This window comes from Macrobrachium nipponense, chromosome 35 (assembly GCF_015104395.2).
Source record: "Macrobrachium nipponense isolate FS-2020 chromosome 35, ASM1510439v2, whole genome shotgun sequence".
Taxonomy (NCBI): Eukaryota; Metazoa; Arthropoda; class Malacostraca; order Decapoda; family Palaemonidae; genus Macrobrachium; species Macrobrachium nipponense.
Window position 1 is genome coordinate 30,517,386 of NC_061096.1, and position 25,000 is coordinate 30,542,385.

The 25,000-nt window shown below is 33.9% G+C and overlaps 1 protein-coding gene across 1 annotated transcript; it reads left to right on the forward strand.

Moving 5' to 3' along the window:
* Positions 1-3,492: 3,492 nt before the first annotated feature.
* LOC135208224 (uncharacterized) lies at positions 3,493-14,057 on the forward strand. Its single transcript, XM_064240345.1, has 7 exons — positions 3,493-3,672; positions 6,053-6,198; positions 9,103-9,157; positions 10,145-10,444; positions 11,658-12,635; positions 12,885-13,042; positions 13,315-14,057. Exons 2-7 carry the CDS (start codon positions 6,115-6,117, stop codon positions 13,339-13,341), a joined length of 1,602 nt encoding a protein of 533 aa, XP_064096415.1. The 5' UTR covers positions 3,493-3,672; positions 6,053-6,114; the 3' UTR covers positions 13,342-14,057.
* Positions 14,058-25,000: the final 10,943 nt, after the last annotated feature.

Consider the following 25,000-nt stretch of genomic DNA (forward strand, 5'->3'; position numbering starts at 1 on the left):
CAAACAACGAATAACTTGAAATGTCTTCTGCTTTTTCTCAAATCAACATGTTTTATTCATCGTACACAATGCTGTCTCCCCCTTCAAAAGAAAGACAGGAGATAAAGGAAGATAAAAAAAAAAAACACTATATTTGCGGGCCTCCAATTTCTCGAGATTATTGTTATTGTTATTTTATTTTTGGCTTATGTCTACTTGATCTTATCTCTTATTCCTTTCTTTTTGTCAGTGTTTATCTTTTTTATGCTCTTATAGCATCCGCTTTCTCTAATGGAAGTTGGACAGCCTGATGTGAATTCCACACATCCATTATTATTGGATGTCGTTGCGTTCTCATGTTGCTATCTTATCGACCAACAGGACAATGAGACACGTTGGAATGCAAGACACCTTTTTCGGCCGGAGATATTGCACGAATTTTAGTTATCTCATAACGAATTTTACCGTTAAGAGTAATAGATCGAGTTGGGACACTTATAGCACCATGCGTCCAAAAATATTAGTAATCACAGACATTAAAAGTATTATCATTACTGCTGCTACAAATAAAAATTTTTTTGGAATCGCAGCTTCGCCAGCAGCAGAAATAGGTAAATGACAGTTATTTCCAAGTCACTAAGCAAGTCACTCTTGTATAATGTGCAGACTGTCGAGTTTTATAGGTCGAATTCAACATCAGTTAGAATACATTTCTAGCAGCAGTAGTACCGGCAGCTTTAGTATCGACGGTTTGTGTATGCCAGCTTCCTTAAACATACAATCTGAGCACGTGTTGCTTATATACCCCAAGCAGCTAAATAGAATTTGTTGTTTCTTCTTATCAGAGGTCTCCTCCTTCATTGTCCACTTTTTTGGTAGTATTGGACCGATGGGATGGTTGTTTGGTTGCAGAGAACACGCAGATAATGATGCTGGCTAAAAAAGAATATTGTCGTAGAGTATTCTTGATAACATAGGATTAGGGAAGATAAATGTGCTGAAAGGCGTTCTCGTTTGAAAACATTTATGCGAGAAATGTGAGATCATTTGAAATTATATTTAGAGCACATACAACTCTTCGGAAAAAAGGCGAAAGAACTATTCATTATACTGAAAAGAGAATTAATAATGTACGACTTGAATAGTAGTGGTCATTTCGTTTTCGATTTTGCAGGTATAAAAGAAAGAAATCAGACGTTTCGGAAATGAGAAGAAAGTAAAACAAAGAACTACGGAACTGATGTTGAGGTAGTATAGTCTATAATATCCAGCGAGCTCAAGAGGTTGGCTATTCAGAGATATATGGCACACTATACCAGTATAATGTAACATTGCCCACGATAGTCCTGGTGAGTTTCTGCGTAGTTTTATGTAGCGGTTAAGGAAGTAGGAAGGGTATGCTACAGAATGCAAAGTTTCTGTTCCTAATAAAGACACCCTCTCCATTTTCCGTAATCAAAGTCGATTTGTGAAATGATGGTGTAACCAGCCGACGACTTACAGCTGGCAGACATCCCAAGTTAGTAACCGTCACCGTCTGTCAGACATCCTGTATGATTTGCTAAATTTGCAATGTATCACAACAGTCTTGACAACACCTTATTTTTTCAGCCTCTGTAGTCTTTATGACAAAGAGACTTTAGAAACACAGAAGACTTCTACAATTTTTACAACGTTTTAATGACATTTGTTATAACCGACTAAAAAACTTCAATTACTTCAATGAAAATAAAATGAATACCTTCTCGGAATCATACAAGTAAAAACACTAATAATTAAAATTCTCCAAAATGTCTTTCGTATTTTCATCATGAAATGAAAGCGATGAAAAACTTGAGGAAAAATGTCCGTAAATGTCAACACACCAACAACATTGCAATAATAACTCGAGATTTACGAGCTACTCCTAATGGAGATGAGACCTTTATGGCATTTCGGGAGAGGAAACGATTGATTAGATTTCTCTCTCTCTCTCTCTCTCTCTCTCTCTCTCTCTCTCTCTCTCTCTCTCTCTCTCTCTCTCTCTCTCTCTCTCTCTCTGGGCCATGTATTTTGTATTTTTGTAGAAACAAAGCATTAGGTTGAGAGAGAGACAGAGTGGGGGTAGCAGTAATTAGACTTTTCTTATCCATATTGCTTTGCAAGCTTGGTAGAAACAATAGCTAAAGACATAAGAGAGATTGACGTGTGTGTTTTTTGAGATAGAGCTTGTTAAGGAAGGAAGAAAAATCAGTCATCAAAGACAGGTGTTTAATCTTCTGTTTTCTGCGTGATCCTGGACTATAAAACCGGTAGGAGGAAACGATTGGTTGTGTTAACACGGATGTGGATTTTTTTTTTTTTTTTGGACATCACGATAGGTTACTGTTAAAAATTCTGTCGTTCTCAATAATATAGATAATCTGAATGATCGTCTTGATTGGAACCTATCACGTCTTGTTTATTAGAGCAGCTGTCGGTTCAGGGAGGAGATGACAGAATCCGCCATAATTAGACGAAGAGGTGCACTGAATATCTCCAGAGGATCTTGGAATTAAGATGCTGTCGACGACATATATCAACAACAAGTATTGAAGAGCATTAAAGGAGAATTTTTTACATTTTTTGATCTGCACTCATGTGAACATACCTACTTTGTTTGTTATAATCCATTATATACCTGTTTGTAGAGGAAAGTACTTGGTCAAGAAATAGAACTCGGCTACATTTTTATGGGTATCCTTTACTGCCATATAATCATTTATGTATGTATGTGTATTATAAATATTTTTCTAAATTTAGAGAAGAGCTCTGAAAAGTTACGAGGGCTGCATTAGAAAGGAAGACTGTAATATGAAAAAAAAGTATTGCATGAAAGAATAGGTGATTAGAAACAGCGAAACAGGAAAGCTAATTAAATGTTTTGAAAAAAAAATCTATCGTATCAAGGTAAAGTTCAGCTACGATTAACTACCCATGTTCGTTTGTTTGATAAAAATTGGTTATCTCACTTTTTGATATTGAAATTTTATTCAATATTTGCAACATTTTATTATGCTTATTAATTCATACTGTTTTCTGTAATGAAATACTTATGTTTGGCGACTAGTTTAAGCTTCTTTGGGTAAGACAGGTACTAATTTTGATTTTCAGCCATAGAAATGATTAACTTTTTAATCATTACTATTTTTAGCATGATTACTATTTTAATTTTGTTTATGAATGTTATTGTCAAATATTATTACTATTAGCAGGAATATTTTCATCAGTATAAGAAAATGCCGGTAGATATTATCCTGGCACCCTTTTTAACCAGATTTCCAAATATCGAAATCATGTGCATAATACTGAACGTAGGTAAAGCATAACAGGCTTTTTGTTGGGCGGGGCTTGTTGTTGTTCCGCCGCATGGTGGGGGACAATATTTTGGAAAAGGGGGGTGGGGCGGGGCGGGGCTAACACCTGGCACCCAGAGATACTGGCACCTGTTGGACACATGTGACAGAAAGCAAAGAGCCAAGGCAAGTGGGATAAGGTTCCCCCAGTTGTGTCCAGGTCGCCATTACGGTTTCGTCGAAAGAATTAACCGCAAGTTTTCCTATTTGACGGATGCTGACGAGGTGCAGGAAGCCGAACTGACAACCTCATATATTTCAGTCATTATTGATAAATATCAACGTAATATCCGCAGCTTGTCGGGAGGTCGTAAAACAGGTAAGGCTGGCAAAACTTGACAAAAGATAATGACAAAAGATTCTGAACAGCGGTAGATTTGGAAAGTTCACTATACTAGTTGCAAAAAACTAAAAGGAAAAACCTGCATAAAAGAAAATTCATGCTTGCTTGCTTCACGCAGAATAACTAAGACTGTACAGAATTCAGCTTTGGCGGCATCATATCGTATAAATTTCATAAATGCAGCAGATTATAAGAAGCGAGCGCAGTCGCTCGTTGCATTCCAGATGCTAAGATACAAGCGATGCAAACTTTATGAAGGGACTGTACATTTGTAAGACGTTTTTCCTGAAGAGTCTCAATTCCGACATTTAGTCTACAATGCAATTCTTTGGGCTAAAGAGAGGAAAAATGTCAAATAAATTTAAAAAATTTATGCATAATTAAATATTAGATTCATACATGGAATATCTAATCGATTTAGAAATATTATGGTCGAATTACGAAATCAGTTTCATTTCTGTATGTTTACGAGCTTATATGTATACTAATAGAGAATTGCATTATTACAATAATAAGGAAACAGAATGGGGATTAGTAATCTTATCACAGTTAGTTTTAACATTTTCAATAATAAGACTTCAAATAATCACTGGCTTTAGGACAGTTATAGTGGGATGTATGTCAGCAAAAATAATAATATTAATAACAGTAGTGAAGGCTATAAAGAAATTCACGTTCTTCAATTAAAGATAAGGTAAGAATAGGATCCTTAACGTGACTAAATCTTGGTGCACTTTTAAAAGTACACTATAAATCCTTAGACTTTAGAAGGACTCCTGGCAACAAGGGCATTAGCCCTCGTAAAGTTTAAGAATTTAAAGTGTGTTTATTAACAATATACCAAGATGTATGCACAATAAAATAATGATAATATGATAATGTGCTGATTCTCGTCTAAAATACAATACTGAATATTGGTTGTTAAAAACAACTGCTTTATTTAAACTTTACGTTGTAATCAAAATTTTGAAATGACTTAATTTATACAGTTTTTTTGGTTTGTTGCTGTAAGAAAAAAATTGATGATTTTTTCATGTCTTACATGTTCTTTGCAGGCATAATTTTCTTTGTTAATTTTACCTCGTCAGTTGACGAAACAAGATCACCAGATTTTAGTTAGACAAAAAATTCAATGTTTCGTTGCTTAAATAAAATTTATTATTATAACAGCTCCAGTATTTTTGTGAGATTTTCTTATATAGAGATACTCATATATAAACGATGGCGGAAAGATGTTCATTTAGTCGAAGTTCATTTAATATGTCGGATTTGTCCAATTTTTTCCCATGATACAGTTTTAAGAATGTAACCAGTAACCCAGTTTGTTTGATTTTATTTAATATTTTTCCTCTGAGAAGATTTTCTTATGAATGTGAACTATGGTACACATGCTATGCATTTAACTGATTTTCGATTTTTCCCCTTAAAGCATTCGCTTAATGCTAGTGATAAATGCCACGATGAATTTCTTTTTTTTATATGAAAGAAGGCTTTTCTTAAAAATGACTGTGTACCATCTGAGAGTTCTACGCGAAGTTATCCACAATATCATAAGAAATCGCTATTTTCCTAGCTTTTTTTTTTGCCGTTACGATTTATGAAAGCAACTTGTATATATGTCCTTTTAGGATATGTCACATCTCTTGTGGTTGAAAACCTCTCTCTCTCTCTCTCTCTCTCTCTCTCTCTCTCTCTCTCTCTCTCTCTCTCTCTCTCTCTCAGATTCTGGCAGAAATCATGGCCGCCATCTGCACGAATTACCACATTAAAAGGATCTATTTTCAATAATTTTCCCAGACGCTCGAAAGAGTAAACAACTCATCGATAAGACATTCACGAACAAAAAATGTTTATCAGTAAATATACCAGTAATTCAATAAGGTCAGGGTAGTGGGTCCTAAGTCAGGGATAAAGCATTTTTCTGCTTGTGAATTGCGGAGGTTATTAGCCAATGTGAAATACTAAGATAATTCCCAGGAGATTGCCATGAGGGTACCAGTATATCAGGATTTTACAAGCATCTCTTGATTTTGTTTGTTATATCCGATGACTAGTACTACACAATCTATATATAGTATAACTACATAGTGTATATATAATAAATATTGTAAGATTTTTATATATATATATATATATATATATATATATATATATATATATATATTATATACACGTATATATTATTATTATTGTTATTATTATTATTATTAGTCTTCCCTTCTTGTATGTTTCAGTTATTCAGCTTTAATTACATTATTTCAACTCTCGGATTTTTTTACGTATGATCATTCCCGTCGTGGATACAGTCAGACGTAAACTCGGAATTAGACCGATATTAACTGTACATCGTTCACAGGAAAAGGAGAACGCAAGACAGAGAGAACGAGACAAAAACCGAAAGTGGAAAGAATTATCACGATGACGAGGCTGAATTCCTTGCAACCGTGTGACTTCTTACCAGCGGTTTTCAAGACTTGGGATCGTACATTGTTAGTTCATCTGGTAGGTAACATGGCTATCTTTGTCTGTGTCTGCGTCTGCGTTCCTCACTCTCGCTCTCTATGCATGTACACACACACACACACACACACATATATATATATATATATATATATATATATATATATATACTTATATATATTTATATATTCGTATGTATATACGTATGTATATATATATATATATATATATATATATATATATATATATATATATATATATATATATGTGTGTGTGTGTGTGTGTGTGTGTGTGTGTGTGTAATATATATACGTATCTTTATGGATGGTATGTAGGCGTGTATTTATTTATTCATATACATATGTAAAGATACATTTATAATATGTACAAATATACTAATACATATACATTATATATATATATATATATATATATATATATATATATATATATATAATTTTTTGTATGTATCATTGTTCAGCCCTTTCAGATATCTACAACGGAGGTTTAGTGTCAGCGTTTTATATAAATTTCGGACACATACTCCTTACTGTTTTGTTTTGTTTTTAAGATGTTAGGCGAAGTAATTTAAGATTATACAATTCACTTATACAAAAAAAAAAAAAAAAAAAAAAAAAAAAACTCAATCTTCAGTACTGTGAGAGATTCCGTGTTGATGGAACCTTATAAATCATGGGCGATATTTTTTTAAATAATTTAGCTGGAGCTGTACGGAAGAAGAAAAAATATACTTTCGACGCCACGTTTAATTTGATGCGGCGGGAGCATCTGCTCGCATGAAAGTTGTACCGACAAGATCATAGCAACTTTTTTTTTTTTTTTTTTTTTTTGCCGCATTCGTACCCCTCATCTTCATGGAGGAAATAGAACATCATTATCATTCATTCACTCTCTCCAAGCTATTACGGGGCAGTAATTGCGGATGATTGATGACGCAACGGTCTCAGTTACAAATATACCCAGAATAAGATTTACTTGGCATGGAAATGCGCTACATAAGAGAGCAGCGTATCAGAGGATATGCATGTGATAAAAACAGGCGTTAACGTTAATTAGGATCTATTTTAGGTACATTTTCGAAGCAAGTTAAGATGGAATGATAAGTGATGAAGAGAATTCTCTTTGTTTTTCGATCTTGAATTCCAATGTCTCATCTAAGCAGCATTAACGTTAGATATAAATAAGAGAAAACAACAACCTCAGCATATGACTATATGATATCCCTTGCAAATGAAAACAATCAATTTGGGTAACTATAAATTAAGGTGTATAATTCAGAAATTCGCCGTAACAACCATCATCTCCAGGTACTTAGCTTTGACATTTGTATCATCCATTTCATTTCCGATATTATGCCATGTGAGGTACTTAGAATTACTTTTGAAAGGAGTGCAAAAACATATTCATAATTCGAGATTTATGAAAATAATGTTTGTTTTGTAATGTTACGATTTCAGCAACTAGAACAGACAATAATTCTGTTATGGGTAATTCAATTCTTATCGGTACCAAAAATTCATAATTTATAGTTCTCCGTATGTATCGATACTTTTTTTCCCCCTTTTCATAGTATCTGCTATTAAAACTGATACTGTCATGTTCTGGAAAAATTATGCTTTTACGCCGGCTGGAAACGGAGCAGGTGGCTGAGCCCAAGTATAAATTACCTTGTAATAAATTTGCATAATAGTAGCAATCCGACCCTATTAAGACATCACTGCTAAAATTAACATGTCTGTTGGCTAACTAACTATAAAATATATATATATATATATATATATATATATATATATATATATGTATATATATTATATATATATATATATATATATATATATATATATGAATATAAATTTATAGCTCTTAGTATGTATCGATAATGTGATATGCATAATATATATTATATATATATATATATATATTATATATATATATATATATATATATATATATATATATATATATATATATATATATATATATGTATATATATATATATATATATATATATATATATATATGTGTGTGTGTGTGTGTGTGTGTGTGTGTGTGTGTAGATAGAAATATACATATATATTCACAGATCCAGTAATGCAAATGAAACTATAACAAATTGTGAAGCCTCTAAGAGTCTTTAACAGGCATTCGAACTAACAAACAAACAAACAAAAAAGTATGCCTATCATATCGCTTCAGAATTTGCTATGGTTTCATATGTAAGACTGGCTTTGTGAACGGTTTGGGTATATTTATAAGAGAAAAGATTGCGAATATTCGTTCATGATTCCTACAACTACTTATCATGATACTCCACTTTGGTCTTTATGCTTTTATTAGGTGTTGGTTTCTTTCTGAAAAATTTGAACAATCCAACTTTTTTATTAGTTGACAACATCAGAGAGTGTTTCATTTATCTTTCTTACTTTTAGTAGCTATCAATGGACAATTTTGACTTTGTATGAAATAATACCATTTTCTGTTCAAAGTACTTTACTTCATGCTGTGTACAAACACAACTGTGCACACAAACGTTAATGTGTTTTCCTGGTGTAAGTGTACATACACGTACAAAACGGAAATACTGCAAAATCATTTACATTTCAGGTTTGTTAAGTATCGTTTCAAAAAAATGGGTTTATGAATCATAAACCCATTAATTGTGTCATTTTTTTTTATATATTTGCCATTCTTCGATCTCTAACAATACTTCTATCCCCTATTCACTTGTGGTCATTTTATTTTTGGGAGGCGTTATTTGGTCATAAATACTAGATTCCGTGTAGATGCACGCTTTTTGTGTGTGTGTGTGTGTGTGTGATTCTGTACTCGTGTTTTTACTAATGATAATAATAAAAGGACATAGAGTCCGTTAAAACAATGCCAAGGCCCAGTGACAAATGATTTTATTTTCCCTATGTTTTTCAGATGATCGTTGTCATGTCCTCCGCTTGGTGCGCTGAAGCAAATCAGAATTTCACTGGTATGTTTTGCGAGGTAGAATTTCACTTTTATTTGATATATATATATATATATATATATATATATATACTATTATATATATATATATATATACACACACCCCACACACACACACACACACACAACACCTATTATATATATTATATTAAATATATATATACATATACATATGATATACATATATACAATATATAATATATATATACTATTATCTATATATATATTATATCTATATATATATTGATTTAATAATGACAACAAAGGTCTTAATATTTATGATCTGGTAACAATATTGAATGCATACATTATCTCATCTGTATATGTGAGCTTGGCGTATAAGAGTATAATAGATAACAGTCTTCTAAAGTATAATGTGTAGCGTCCGAAGCTTAAAAAAAAGAAAGAATAAATACGACATACAGCTCCAGCTACTATTGGCTCTCTCCAAACTCCAAAGAGGACTTGCTAATACAGTAATTAAGTATCTCGCTGTTAGAATAATAATAATAATCAATAAAAAGAATTGGAAAGACTGAATTTAGGGTGGGAAGATTGATTACTTTTTGAATGAAGACTATCAACGTAAGAAAGAGGAAATGACATGTTGGAAATTCTTGTAAATTCATAAAATACTTACTGTAGATGTTATAACCAATTTAAGTATGTTCATGTTTTATGTGGACGAAGGAATTGCTAATTCTGAATGGTGCCAAGCCTTCAAATATCTATTTTTGTATTTTACATTCATGAGAAATTATGAAGACCTTACTGTATTCGTATCACTTGTGGAATTACATCGTCGGTGCTTGTTAAATTATGACACTGCAAGACGGGTTGAAGTTCAGCTTTATGGTTTTTTTTCTTTTTTTCATACACAGGTCCTCGAACGTTTTTTTTTTTTTTTGACATTGATGAGAAAACAAATTTCTTGCTCTTGTCTACATAACTGTCACTTTTAAAAGACACACCACCTCGTCACAATTTCCAGGCAACACCGCACAAGAAGGCTCCCCACGGTTCCAGGGATCACTTCAGCTCGCCGAAAGTCAAATGCGCTGCGACCACCTGCTGACGCTGCGCACACAACACTATAGCCTCCTTCTCGCGTCTCTGCGTTTGGCAGAGAGCATGGAAGACTCCCTCAATAACAATCGGCACACCGAAGAGCTCGACGAGTTCCAGGTAGCAAGGTCCAGTTATCTCGCCTCGTGGGATCAAGTACAGGAAGACAAGGAAAAAGTGGCTTCCTCTCTCTTTCCAGAAATCATCTCCGAGAATCAGTGTCAAGGTGAGAATCGAATTTGAGTTTTGCTCCGTGAGAGAGTAGTTTGCTGGAAACCTCATCTCACCTCGTGGTAGGCATAGCATCAGTAGACGATATATTCGTGGTAAGGGATGCCCAAAAGTCACGAAGTGACAGCGCTTGTGCGGCGGCGGTTGTTCGGGCGTCAGCCAACAAACGACTGTATTTATCGATTCGCGGGTGTTGCTGTAAAACGTTTGGTTCCGTTTGGACATATTTCTTGTAGAATTACACTAAAGGAAAATTTAAAACAGAATATTGGTGCATCTGTTTTGAAAGTAAAATAGATGTGGCTGTGAAATTCAGCGCCTAAAATAGGAAAAAAATGATCTCCCCGCATCATAATCCATTTTTCTATTATCACCTAAAATGCACAGTCATCTGTTTGTGTGTGTGTAAGTTTCACATTTGTATGCATATGAATTTAAAAATATTTTATGAGTGTTTCTGAATACCAAGGAAAATAATTTTAAGGTATCTCTTGTTAAAGTTGGGTTTAAATTAATTAGGCATATTACTAGATGCCGGAAGTTGTAACCATGTAGCAAAGATTTATTTGCCATCTTAAAACTTAAACATTTTTTTTCAGTCCTTTCTAATTCTCATTCTGGTTCCTTTGCTGACGATACGAATTTCCTCTCTTCTATATATATATATATATATATATATATATAATATATATTATATATATTATATATATATATATATATATATATATATATATATAAAATATATATATGTGTGTGTGTGTGTGTGTGTGTGTGTGTGTGTGTGTCGCGTGTTTTTTCACTGATGCATTACTATATACTGAATGACTAAAATGCAATACATACAAAAACGAAACCGTTAATTCTTTCAAGTCTCTGGTAGTTATAAACTAATATCATGGAAGCACCTTTTAATTGTAATTGTAGCTTAATTGTAAATATGAAATTTATTATTTGAAAATTTAAAATGTAGTCTTTTTAAATTTGAAATGCACGAATGGAAATAAGATCAATCCCATTATGTAGATGGTTGACATCGCGGTATAAACTTTCATCTAAAATGAAGATGTCTTTGAAACGCACGCACTTTCACAATTAATTTTATGAATATCGACGTTGTTATTGTTGCCAAAGCATGTATTTTTATATAGTACATGCACCAGCATCATGCTGACTTGCACACTCAATGGTGTTTTTTTTATATCTTACAGTTGGAAATCATTGCTCTACAAACACTTGGGACCTAGGGTGTTATCATTGCTTGCCAGGGAGAGATGGCAACTTACCTCCTTTGTGCTCACACAATACCTTGTCCACTGAGTTCCTACGGGTTTTCGAAAAGAAAGTTCGGAGTGTTCAGGAACCACTGAGGGGAAGAAGTTGTATAGTAGATTCTACTATTGGAGAAGAAATGCTGAATGTCAAAAAGCAGTTAGACTCTATGATGACCGCTGTGAATGATATATGCTCCAGTGGCAACGGCATTGAGCTCCCTACACTTCAGAATATTTATGAAAACGCACAGTTTCTTGAACTTTCATCAAAGGGATTGCGGAGAGAGATTGTGCAACAATATAGTAACGTTTCTGTCAGCTGTGATGTCCCGGGCGGTAAGCTTCCGGTCAATAAAGTGGAAGGTGTCTCCGAGTCTCTCAGTGGTGAATCTGGTATTAAAATTACTGTGGATGCCCAAAGCCCCTGTGCCAAGTATGTTTTCGTCGGTGGGACCTTAATCTCCAGTCCAAGTGGCTCTTGCTGGTACATTAATAAAAGCGAAAATACAGCCAGTTCAGAACTGTCTACTAGTACATCTACCCCTGCACTTACAACAAGTATCACACAAAACACTGAAGAAATATCCCTCTCTACTTCCACGGAGGGGTCCTCCAATACCGCTGGCCATGAGAACCTTACAACCAAGTATCGACACTGTACCCATGACCTCCAAGAAATGATAGATAATCTCCACCATGATGTTCCTCATATCGCTGAGGATTTTGCACAGGTCAGTTTGAAGAGTGCTGAATGCATTAGAGACGCTGTATCCTTCAGCGAAATTCAAGAAGTAATCCATCTTCTCGATGTTTTTGTCGTAAAGGCAAAGGAGGTCTTAAGCACTCTGGAAGGGAACATCAGAAATAGGCAACATCCAAGATCGGCCACGACGGAGGAGAGAACTGATTATCTAAGTAAGTGTTTCATTGTATTGTGCTGATATTGTGTTATGCATTTTTTAATATTTTTTGCCATTATCATACTATTGTATTATTATTATTATTATTATTATTATTATTATTATTATTATTATTATTATTATTATTATTATTATTATTATTATTATTACCAGATCTTCGGGAAGAAGTGACCGGATACTTAACAAGAAATTCAGTTGAATATTTTTATTGTCTAAAATGGATGTCCTTGCGTCTTCCTTATAGATGGCCATAGGAAAATGTCTGCCAGTTTAAGCAGCTTAAGATCTCTGCTTGAGTATCTTCGTAGCTCTGCCGAGACACTTCAAAGCGGCTCTGATTTGCAAGATACAAAGAATCGTGTGATTGTCGCTGTCCAGCATATTGCAAATATGTTCACACAGGTAACTCTCTCTCTCTCTCTCTCTCTCTCTCTCTGATTCACAAATATTGTCAGTACCTGACATATTCGTATTTAGGAATTTTTAAGAGACAACCGAATGAAAATTTTCAATAATTTATACGAAAATGAGTTATCGAGCGTCATTAATCTTAGCCCTTGTTTATCCGATAAGATGGCGGGACTTCACTAAACTTGCGATATTTTTGGGGTGATTATTATAATCACAATTATAATTAATCTAAAATCAACTAAACTTGCATTCCTTTCGTCAAGGGAGGAGCCGTCGACCATGAGATTTAACTCATCACTATTCATCGACTGCTGATCATGAAGGATATACGAAAGAAAAAGGGAAACGAAGGAAACCAAGGTAAAGAGAAAGATAACAAAGACTGGCAACCGAAATAAAAAGGAAAGACTAAAATAGTTGCATTTTAAGACAGGAATAATTTCAGTATTTTTGCATCTGTAAATTGGTTATATTTTACCCTGAAAACCTGAGAGCCTGATAAAATGAAAGAAAATGTAAATATTTATAAAATTTGTAAATACAGACTGCTCTAACGGGAACGTTCTAAAGCAGACGTTCTCGTTATTCCTTGTGATGAAAGATCATAAAAATATATTTGGAGATAATTGTAAACATAAGAGTTGTATGTAAATATATCAGTTGTGTACATATAGCCATAAAGTATGTAATATATTTATATGGAATATTAAAAGCAGCGCATTTGTTATGAAGATAAATTGAACATTGAAATTATTTGTAAAAGTAAGAAATTTTTAATTTGTGTAGATAGAAGCATTAATAAAAAAGTAAAAAAACATTTTGGATATACTACAATGGACAAAGTTTTACTGCATATATTAGCAGTTGCAAAACTTCAATAACTCATTACTAGTAAAAGCTGGACCAGGTGGTAAAACATTTGATGTCTCGGTTGTTTTTCCAGCTCATTTGCTTTTTTATGTTCTTGTATGTATATATCTGTAAATATATCTAGCTTCTTCATTTATTTATTTGTTCATTTATTTATTCAATTTGTTCCGTATGCTTTGGTTTCCTATCCGTATATTTTTTATGCATGTTATTGCTGTTAAGAAGTATTTCACACCTGAAAAATGTGTTAGTAAACTCAGCTTTGTTTATACGAGTAGCAGTACCATTATCTATGTTAAACTTGGTAACGAAAATATTGATCTTCTTACTGTTGGGCAAATAAAAAAAAAGATAAACGGTGCCTTCAGTAAAGCACAGTTAATTAGCAATCTTTATAGATATTCATATTCTGTGGAAATGACAAATCCGTTACAAAATTTAATGTAGCATATAAGTTGTGTTAGAAACTGGAACCAACGATTTCAAGTATTTAAAAAAATCTGGTTTTATCCCTAATTTAAAGCCATATCCCGGCTTCAATTAATAAATTACTTGTGTTTTATAAGAGTTACGCCTGGCTCTGCGAAGAGAGGAAGTAAGTTAAGACAAAAACAAAAAAATTAAATAATTCAGAAAGATCTAATCAGGAATGATTTCACGTCCTGGTGCCAGAAGTAGTATTTGTCAACCACACCGACACACAGTCACAAAAGAGTACCATGAAAGCAAACGAGAACTCTCGAACATATTACCGATAAATTTATTTTTTTATTCATGCTTATTATCCTACGTGTGGAATACTCTCTCTGTCATTTATAAGAAAACTTTTATACTGTGTGTGTGTGTATGTGTGTGTGTGTGTGTGTGTGTGAGAGAGAGAGAGAGAGAGAGATCATTTTAGCTGTTATCCGCCTTCGTCAAGTTTAGAATATACTGTGATTTGCAAGCTTTGTCCACAGATTTGATTTATTTATTTCTTTTGTTATTAAGTATTTAGTTCAGAATGGGCCTAGTTGTTAAAAATTGGCAGTAGTAGCATATTAGAAAGTGAGCCATTTTAAAATACTACCTCTCATAAATGTATGAATGGAGATTTACTTCACCCAAGATGTGAGGAAGACACGCAACAGTATCATGAACAAGCGATGAAATTTTAATCAGATGATGTTAATTCAATTACTACGACAAATTTAACTAAAGCATTTTAGATTCACTAATCTTCTTTTTATCATCGAATCTCAATGGTTCTTAATTCTTCAAAACTGCATTTTCCTGTCCATGATTTGCAAATCTCCTGATGATGAACTCATATTCTATGAATCATACTCGGTCATTCATTTTATTGATAGGATGTCGACGATCAGAAAGGATGGCAGAGTTTTGGAGGTTTTGAGTTAAGTGGGCTTTGTAACACCTTTTCAAATATCTATTATGGAAATCGGGTGTCGTGGGATTTTACTTTCTTCATTCTACTGTCAAGTTTTGACATTTTTCTTGACTTGTAACCATCGTGATTAAGCTCCCTCTATCTTTCATTTTATTTTTCTTCTTATTTTCGGTCATATTCTAGAAAGTGAAAGTAGGATGCCGTCCCTTTGGTCTTTGCATTAAAAATACAAAGACTGCCTGGTTAATGGAATGATAATCTTAAATGTTTGTGGTCTATTAAACCATGTATTGCAAGAACAATTAAGCTTTTCTATTATCGTGGAGTTTATTGACAGTTTATGAACTTGCAAAAGTGAACTAAGCTCTCTCTCTCTCTCTCTCTCTCTCTCTCTCTCTCTCTCTCTCTACAGGCAGACAGGCAATTTATCTTGTCTCTTCCCTCACAAATAAAAGCTCTGTTCTTCAACGGACAAAATTCTCTCTCTCTCTCTCTCTCTCTCTCTCTCTCTCTCTCTCTCTCTCTCTCTCTCTCGTCGAAGTAATGACTTTTTTGAAAAAAAGATAACACGGTAACCTTTCTTCTGAGATTCACGAAAGAGTCGATAAACACTTTCGCAGTGATGCCAGGTAATCTATAGTGGATGGGACATAAATAGGAGTGTCATCCTCTATTCACCTCAGTCGTGCACTGGACACGTTTGAGCTTGGAGTCCATACCCAGACGAAGAAGGAAGGACTCCTTTCCTTTGGGTGGTCATTGCGAAAGAAAATTCCCTTTTAACTCTTTTTGCCATTTCTTTATTTCGGTGACTTTTTGTCATTGTGTTTATCATCATTAGATGTGGTTACTGTAGTTTCACAATATTTTCTATATCGTATTGTTGGCGATTTTAACCCCAAAAGCGGAGTTTCCTAATTTAGTACCTTATGTGTAATTTTCATTTTTCTTCAGCGATTTGAAAGATTAAAGAAAGTTTCACAAGAACTTAATTTTCTGACGGTGAAAAGAAAAAGAAATCCGTGCAAGAAAGGATCCTCCGAGTATATGACAAAAATTGTGGCTGCTGCTTGTCAGAAACGAAAAGAATAACACAAAAATTTTCATACAAAAACTTTAAAATTACCTAGTTAGCTGTATGTTTTGGTTTTATGAGATTAATCTAAAGAAAGAGAGACACAGTTTCGTAGCAGAAGGAAAGAGAAATCAAGAAAAACCCATTTTCAAAGAACTCGTATTTTCTTGCCAAAAAAAATATATTGTCAGTATCGTTTCCTTGTGCTCGGCTGAAAATCTTATGCAATGATTCCCGCACAAACAATTTATGTCAACGGCTGCCATTTCAAGTAAGTAAATGACTACTAGTAGAAAATGCTCATTATGCTTCAAGTGATTAGTTGCCATAATAGTTCCTAAAATGATAATATATTTCTTCTATGAAAACGCAACTGTAAATTTTAAGATAATACTGGATCTTGTCTTCTCTACTATGAAAAAAAAAAACGGATCTAGTTTTCTTACTGTATAAAAAAAAGAGGAAATGTCATGGGAAAATAAGTGACTTCAGCTATGTTGAAGAATTTCGTAGCCTTCCTGGTGAAAATTACTATGAGATTCAGGGTCTCTGTAACACGGTTTTTTGGACTTTGCTCCTTATCAAAGCATCGGATGTAGCTGAAAGTTGACATGTATATTTTACAACCACACACAAATTTTGTCAGCATTATCAATAACCTAAACCCGATGGTTTTAATTTTTATAGAGTAAAAATTATCTAGCCGACGCCATGGCCAATGATTACGAGCCAAGAGTCGAAAAACATTCATTACGTAAGTAAGGTAAAACACCTTTTGACGAAATGTTGCCCTGCCCATCCACCAGGCAGAAACTCATTCACCTTGTTCCATCGGCTCTGGAACCCAAAGACTTTATAAATGGCGGAACGATAGATAGATGTGGGTGGGGTATCTGTGCTAGCGTAGTAATACTACTGTAGCAGTAGTGCCGCAACAGTATAGCAGTAATATACATGAATTAAACGTTTAGGCCAACTGCTGGGATCCTTGAGGAGCATTTAGCACTTCTTACAACTACTCGAGAAATGAGACTTTATATCCAGAAGTTAAATTTTGTAATCCAACAATGCCCATGATAGCCTTCAGTGTTATCCTGAATTATAACGAGGCCAAAGTGGGTGGAGCCTCATGAAGTCATCATTCTGATGATCATTACTGGTGAAAGTTTAAAGCCAAAATACGGTACCGGCTATTTTTTTTTCATTGGATATAGCAGTTATCAAATCAAGCTTGTCTACTATGTTTTTGAAAATTACCAACTATTCCCTACATCTTGTTAATCTGATTGTGACCTATAAAGTAGACTGTAATTTCTTAGGAAACTTATTTTGGGAGTTAGACTAATAATCAAAGTGTTTTTGTATTTATTAACATATTTTGTTGGTTTGTTCATTATGACAATTATCAGTGGAGAGGTTTCAGAGTTTATAAAGGTGTGCTGCTTTGCTTGTATTTAAATTTGTTTGTCATTGTTGCCAGAGGTATAGCCTTAATTACGTATAGCCAATCATCCATCGAGAAAGAGGGAAGAAATGCTGTCATAAGTTACGTAACGAGTGCGTTCGAATCCTTTTCTCTGAGTAAGTTGGCCCGTCTTCAAAAAAAGTCACTTTTACATTATAAGTACCAAATTTATTCAACCTACGTAATGCAGAATACAGTCAAAATTTATGTGTAGATATACTGTGTATTCTGAATAAGCGTTATATTTATGAACTGCATAGATAAAAAGTTATTGCGAAAAAACCGTGTTACAGAGGCCCTGAATCTCATAGTAGTTGGTGTGAAGGGGGATGTATGAAGTATTCTGCGTTGCTAGTCATGGACATGACTGCAAAATTCGAGTGAGTTGAAATAGTATAGTTAGAATTCCTTCAGGGAAATATTGGTAACGCGACAGATTTAGCCAATAACCGAGGCCTTGGAGTTTTGTGCGGTGAAAAGTGTTTGCATCAATGAAGTGTGTTATAAATTCCTACCTCACATTTTGACTGAACTCAGGACTCGCAGATGAAAGGGAGGGCGCTACCAGTTATAGTCTTTCATTTGAAATTACCTCCGTATTCTCAGGCATTCAGTTTTTATCCCCTTTATCAATCATCTTACCTGGGAGTTTATTTATACACTTCGAGCAACCGCATTCATCACCTCTGTAAATTCGGATAATGTATGTTTTTTTAATTTTTATGTTTTTTTGCAATCCCAAGCAAAAAAGCAAAAACTTAATTGAACGTTTATTTGCCGTCTTCTAATTCTCACAACTGAGAGGAATAATGAGGACATGAAAAAGAAAAACTGAAATAATGACAAGAAAATATATATATATATATATATATATATATATATATAATATATATATATAATATATATATATAATATACATATATATATATATATATAATATATATATATATATATATATATATATATATATACATATATATGTGTGTGTGTGTGTGCGTATGTATATATTAGGTCAATTGTGCAGTTGTGTAAGGAGGTTCAGTGGCTGCAGCTGACCCTTCATAGTTCGAGTATGTTACTTATGCGCTGGAACCTTTCTCCATAAGGGTTTATCATTATTATTATTATTATTATTATTATTATTATTATTATTATTATTATTATTATTATTATTATTATTATAAGTCAGAAGATGAGCCCTATTCATATAGAACAAGCCTACATGGGCCATTGACTTGAAATGCAAGCTTCCAAAGAATACGGTGTTCATTTTAAAGACGAAACAGAAGGTAATGGGAAACATAGAGAGAGCAGATCAGTTATTAGGAATAACAGACAAGTTAACAAATAGATAAATAAAAAGTTAGGTAAAATATTAAATGACTATATGAACTATTAGGATAGTGATGCACAGCGTCTTCGCTTGAATTTCTAAAGCTTCAATTGTCCAGCAACCTCTGGGAGGCTGTTCCTCAGTCTGAGGGTTTGAGGAATAAATGACCTCTGTAACTGAGAAGTTCGACAGCCGGGCACATTTACAGCATATTGGTGTTGCTGTTCAGCGAATCTGGTTGCTCTCTTTCGGCAGAAAAGTTGTATCAGGGATTAATTATTGTAAATGTGAAAGAGCTTTGTTAGAATATAAGTTATGAAAAAGTGACAAGTAAGAGACCATCCGTCTATAGTCCAATTCATAACTTTTACTATTAGGAAACAGAAACCTAGTAAAGGAAACAAAAATGCCCTAAAACAATACCTAACTTTCGTGCTGCATTTGTTGGAACTTTCATTACATGTTTCTCAAAACTAAGATGTGATTCAAAAGTTACGCCTAGATAGAGTTGAAGCTTCAGACTCATTCAGCAAATTCCCATCCACCAGAAGAGGAGGATGGGGTGGAAATCCTGTATGAGGTCTGCTAATAAATAGCGTTTTCGTTTTACCAAAAGTTCAGCCTCATACCCCTCCAACTACACCATTCACTGATCCAGTCCATGTCCCGATTAGGGTTTAGGGCAGCTTCTTTTCTCATAAGTGAAGACTTTATAATACCCATGATTGTTGCATCATCGGCATACTGAGCAATTTTGTTTTCTAAGTCAACAACCATATCACTTGTATACACTAAAAATAACAATGGACCAAGAACACTACCATGGGAACTCCAGACACAATAGGTGTTGGTTCGCTAATGATCCCATTGACAGCAACTCGCTGGTGCCTACCTGTAAGGAAATCTTGAAGTAATCCTAAGGCATACCCATCCACTCCAAGATTCTGAAGTTTGATTCACTAAATCAAAACCAGCACTAAAATCTGTTTGAATTACTCTGCACTCAAAAACCCTCATCAAGTTTCTCTTGTAAATGGCATGTCAAGTCTAAAAAAGCATGGCAGGTATCGAACTACCTCCTATATGCATGTGTTATCAGTTAACAATCCTATAGATTCCACATACTTATATAGTTGCTTAAAATTTTTTAAAGTTTTACAGCAACGCTGGAGAGCGCGAGGAAAATAGATATTGGCCTCTAGTTACTGTAATCAGCAGATATGCCAATCTTCGGAACAGGCACTGTATTACTAAGCTTGCGCTCATCCCGCAAAGATCCTACGTCGACATAAAAATCTATAGAATTTACTAATCTTGGGAGACAACACAATAGAAACTTTATTTAAAAAAAAGAACAGAGGGAAGAAACCATCAAGATCCTCTCTACCACACCTGTCAAGATTATCTCGGACGTGAATTGTAGTTCTTCTTCTTCTTCTTCTTCTTCTTCTTCTTCTTCTTCTTCTTCTTCTTCTTCTTCTTCTTAGTATTTTTATTATTATTATTAGCTCAAGTGTTTCCCTTCAGCACCTGAACTACTAAATTAACAGGAATATTTTTAATCCTACCAGCCTCTCTTTCACTGTTAATTGGTAGAGATGCTTTCGTAAATGACCATTCGTAAGATCAAAGAATCAAAGTGCTGGTGAAGCATCAGTAAGTGATTAATTTCTCTCTTCTTTTGTCATCAGGTTCATCTCTCTCTTGACGGCATTGATATGCATTCAGAGCCATTCTTCTCGTGCCAATATGCTGACGGAGAAGGCGAGAGCCGCGGGAAGGAACAGGGAGACCCTGAGAAATTTCGAGCAGATAGTGCCAATAGGATATCGCCAGGAAATAGCCCCGAGAGAACTAGGTTTGTAAATATACAATGTGTTACTCTAGTTGAAATCAGTCATCATTTAGTAGGGCCTGCGAGATAGAAAGAAATTCTACACGGACTATGAATTTTAAAATGATTTCTTTAATTCTATATGCTGTGTTATTATCTCCAGAGCCTTTTTATTATAAAAGTTCATATAATTTCCTTAAAGTAAAAGGTTATATGATTCCATTTCTGTTTTATCACTGAAGCATTTCAATTTTTTTGTGGTTTTCAGTTATACACACACTGACTATACCGAGTATCCTTTCCATATTTTAGAGGGGCAGCAGAGACCTAATACGTGAAATGATAATATTCGATATTCAGTTTCTCACATCAAGTCATCTCCTGCACTTTCTACTTCATTCATTCCTACATTAAGTGAATTTTAGCAACTGAGCAGTCACCACATCCATTGCGTATTTCATTAATATCCCGTAAGTGAAGTAGGTAGATTACTTACCTACTTCACTTACGGGATATTAATGAAATACACAATGGATGTTGTGACTGCTCAGTTGCTAAAATTCACTTAATGTAGGAATGAATTAAGCAGAAAGTGCAGGAGATGTAACATCACTAACATTCAGTGGTGTTCCTCACATAGGTGAACTAATCGTGGTTTAATTTTCGAGTACCCGGCGTGAGTTCAGGTAGGCAAGTCCACGATTCCTTAAAAGATAGCTTCCCCACAAATTGGAGGGTTCAAGGAACCACCGGAGAGGAAAGGAGAAAGGAAAAAATTTTATGTAAAATCGATGATGGCGCTCGATATGTACTCATATCTGAACCTTATGCTTAAATTATTACTCATGACGTATTGGCACTTTAGGTAATGCTCGGTATTAGAGATATAGATGTACATAATTCTCAGCGTTACTGTAACAAATAAAAAAAAGTAATTTTCTAAAAGACATCAGCTTACTATGTAATGTGTTCTGTGAGTCCTCGTGCATATTAAGGGGTGCTGTTTTTCTCTAAATAGCTGCAGTTCGTCGTTCTCATCTTCCATTTAGAGTAGGGATGCAATAAGATATCAGCAATAGATCTACCACTTTACTTGAAACAAGCTGAACCTCTAAATAACCGTTGTGAATGTTCGGAATCGTGTCAGACAACATAGCGTTGCATAAAATCAGTGACATCACTTGCTATTTCACAGCGAATGAAAAGTATCAGTAATAACTCTTTTTAAATGATTATAAGCGATATAGTAAATTTTTGATGCGCCGTAATGGAATAAGTTGTTGGTGATAAAAACCATACAAAGAAGGGGCTCACTGCGCACAATTATCCTGGCTTACTTTTCAGATGATTAGGTATAATTTACGCAGATTATTGGTTTCCTGCCTCTGCTAATATCTAAAATCCATTCCCCAGGCGTTATTAAGATACTCTACTCGAGTGATATAGTATGTTATAAAGGGCAAAAGGATAATGGTATTGAACATAATTGCCATTAGGCTGAGGACTACGACTCAGGTGATTCATGCGTGTATATATATTAGTGTATTATACGTTATATATATATATATATATATATATATTATATAATATATATATATATATATATATATATATATATATGTGTGTGTGTGTGTGTGTGTGTGTGTGGTGTGTGTGAGTGTGTGTGTGTGTGTGTGAATTGTGTGTGTGTGACGAATACAGTATCTGCTAATTGCTAAGTTTGTAGCTCTGGATTAATTATGATAGTTTTTCACTTGAGCAAACATGTAAAGCCTGAAATATCCCATAATATCTTATCCACTGTCCCTTGGGAGTAACTTAGTAATTATATTCAAGTGCATCCGTCTAAGCCTTTTTCATAAATGAATATTCCCGGCCATGGATATTCACTTTGAAAATAAATGAGACTTAATTCAAGTTTTCATCACTATGAATGTTTACACATTTTGGAAACTAATGACAAAGAATTCCCTCTAGATAAAGCGTAAAACATAAAGAGAGAACAGAGAAAGACGGTGACAGAAAGGCGCCGTTACGTCCCAAAGTTCAATTGCTCCCAGAGGGACTACCTACAGGATGGGAGACTCAGATTCCCCGGCACTCAATTAGGACGGAAACTAGAGAACATTTAATGAGAAGTAATATTAAAAATGAAATATTTGCAAGCAATGAGCGACAAAATATCAGAATATTCGGAGGATATTAAAAAAACAGAAAAAAGAAGCTTTAATGACATTTTGAGGTCAACTTCCGAAAAACAAAATGAAACGTAATGGATTTTGATTTTATTGAACCTACGGGAGTAGCCGACTCTACCAGCGGTTTTTCGTTTTCTCTACAAGAAAATGATTGAGATGGCTATTTGTTTGTCCGTCCTCAGATCTTAAAAACCACTGAGGCTAGAGCCTGCAAATTGGTATGTTGATCATCCATCCTCCAATCATCAGGCATACCAAATTGCAGCCCTCTATCCACGGTATTTAAAAATCTTTATTTAAGGTTAAAGTTAGCCATGATCGTGCGTCTGGCACAGCTGTAGGTGGTGCCAACAACACTTACCACCACCGGACCGTGGCTGAAAGTTTATTTTTTTTGAAAGTTAGTAAACAATGCAAATAAAAGAGTAGTAATGTATATATATATATATATATATATATATATATATATATATATATATATAATTATAAGTACTGCATATTTCTTCTTTGACCAGGACCTTTATGATTTGTTTTATCTTTATTTCGACATGCCAGATGGGAGTCCTTTAATGGTCAACTTCAGTATCAAAGTGAATGGCATTGTGGAAGCAAACCAGCGACATACGGTAAGAATGCCTGTTATTGTTAAGGGTACTTTTCCTTGAGCTTCCAGTACGTTGAGATTCGAATTGTTATCCCCATGTTTGGAATGACACTTGGTTTCGATGTGAACTCAGTTGAAAGTCTGTCATTCTATTCTCTTCGAAGTTGTCGGATTCCCTAACGGAATGAGACAAAGGTCTGTGTGTGTGTGTTTTTTTTTTTAACCTTTATTAGTTTAATTCACCTTCTGAGCATTTATTTCTTGTTTCTGTCTTTCATTTTCAGTGTCGTTGTTTTTGTTCATACGTTGTTGTTGCGAGACGTTTTTTGTTTATCTCTTAGCGTAGGGCATTTTTCTCAGAGCAATTTTGACCATTAACTCTTTTAGGAAACATTTTGACTTCGACGTTTGAGGAAAAGAAATAATTACTCACAGATCCTCTTAATGGTTTATAATGTGAAATGGTCATTTATATCTAATTATTGCTATTGCTATCATTTTTAGTATCACTAGTATTAGTGGTATCATTCTTGATTGGTACGATTCTTGAAAGGGCGAGTTTCATTCTTAAAAACAATCAGATTTTTGGTATATATATATATATATATATATTATATATATATATATATATATATATACATATATATACACATACAAACACACACACACACACACACACACACACACACACACATATATATATATATATATATAGATATATATATTTTTTTTTTTTTTTCTTTTTTTTTTAGATATATATTACATATTTATATATAGCTATATAATATAATATATATTCTATTATATATAATATATATATATGCAAGTACAGATGGATAGTGACATTATTAATGAATTTGAAGCAGCATTTTACAGGAACGGAAAGTAAGCTACCCCAAATCATTAGTCCATTATTTAAGAATCAAATAACGAAATATAAGAAAGGAATGGCAGAGTTAGAAAAGTAATATTTGTCCCGTGAATATTATAACAATACTTTTATAATTTTATATTTTATTATATTTTTGACACTTGGACAGAACAACATTGTTTTGGAACTATCAAAATTATAATTGTGTTAGTTTTTAACTGGTATTGGTTGTTTATATTTGTTTGCATGTCTCTGTTTGCTGCTGTGTATCTTTTTGGTAATTAATTATTTAATAGTCTTCTCTGTTTTTAC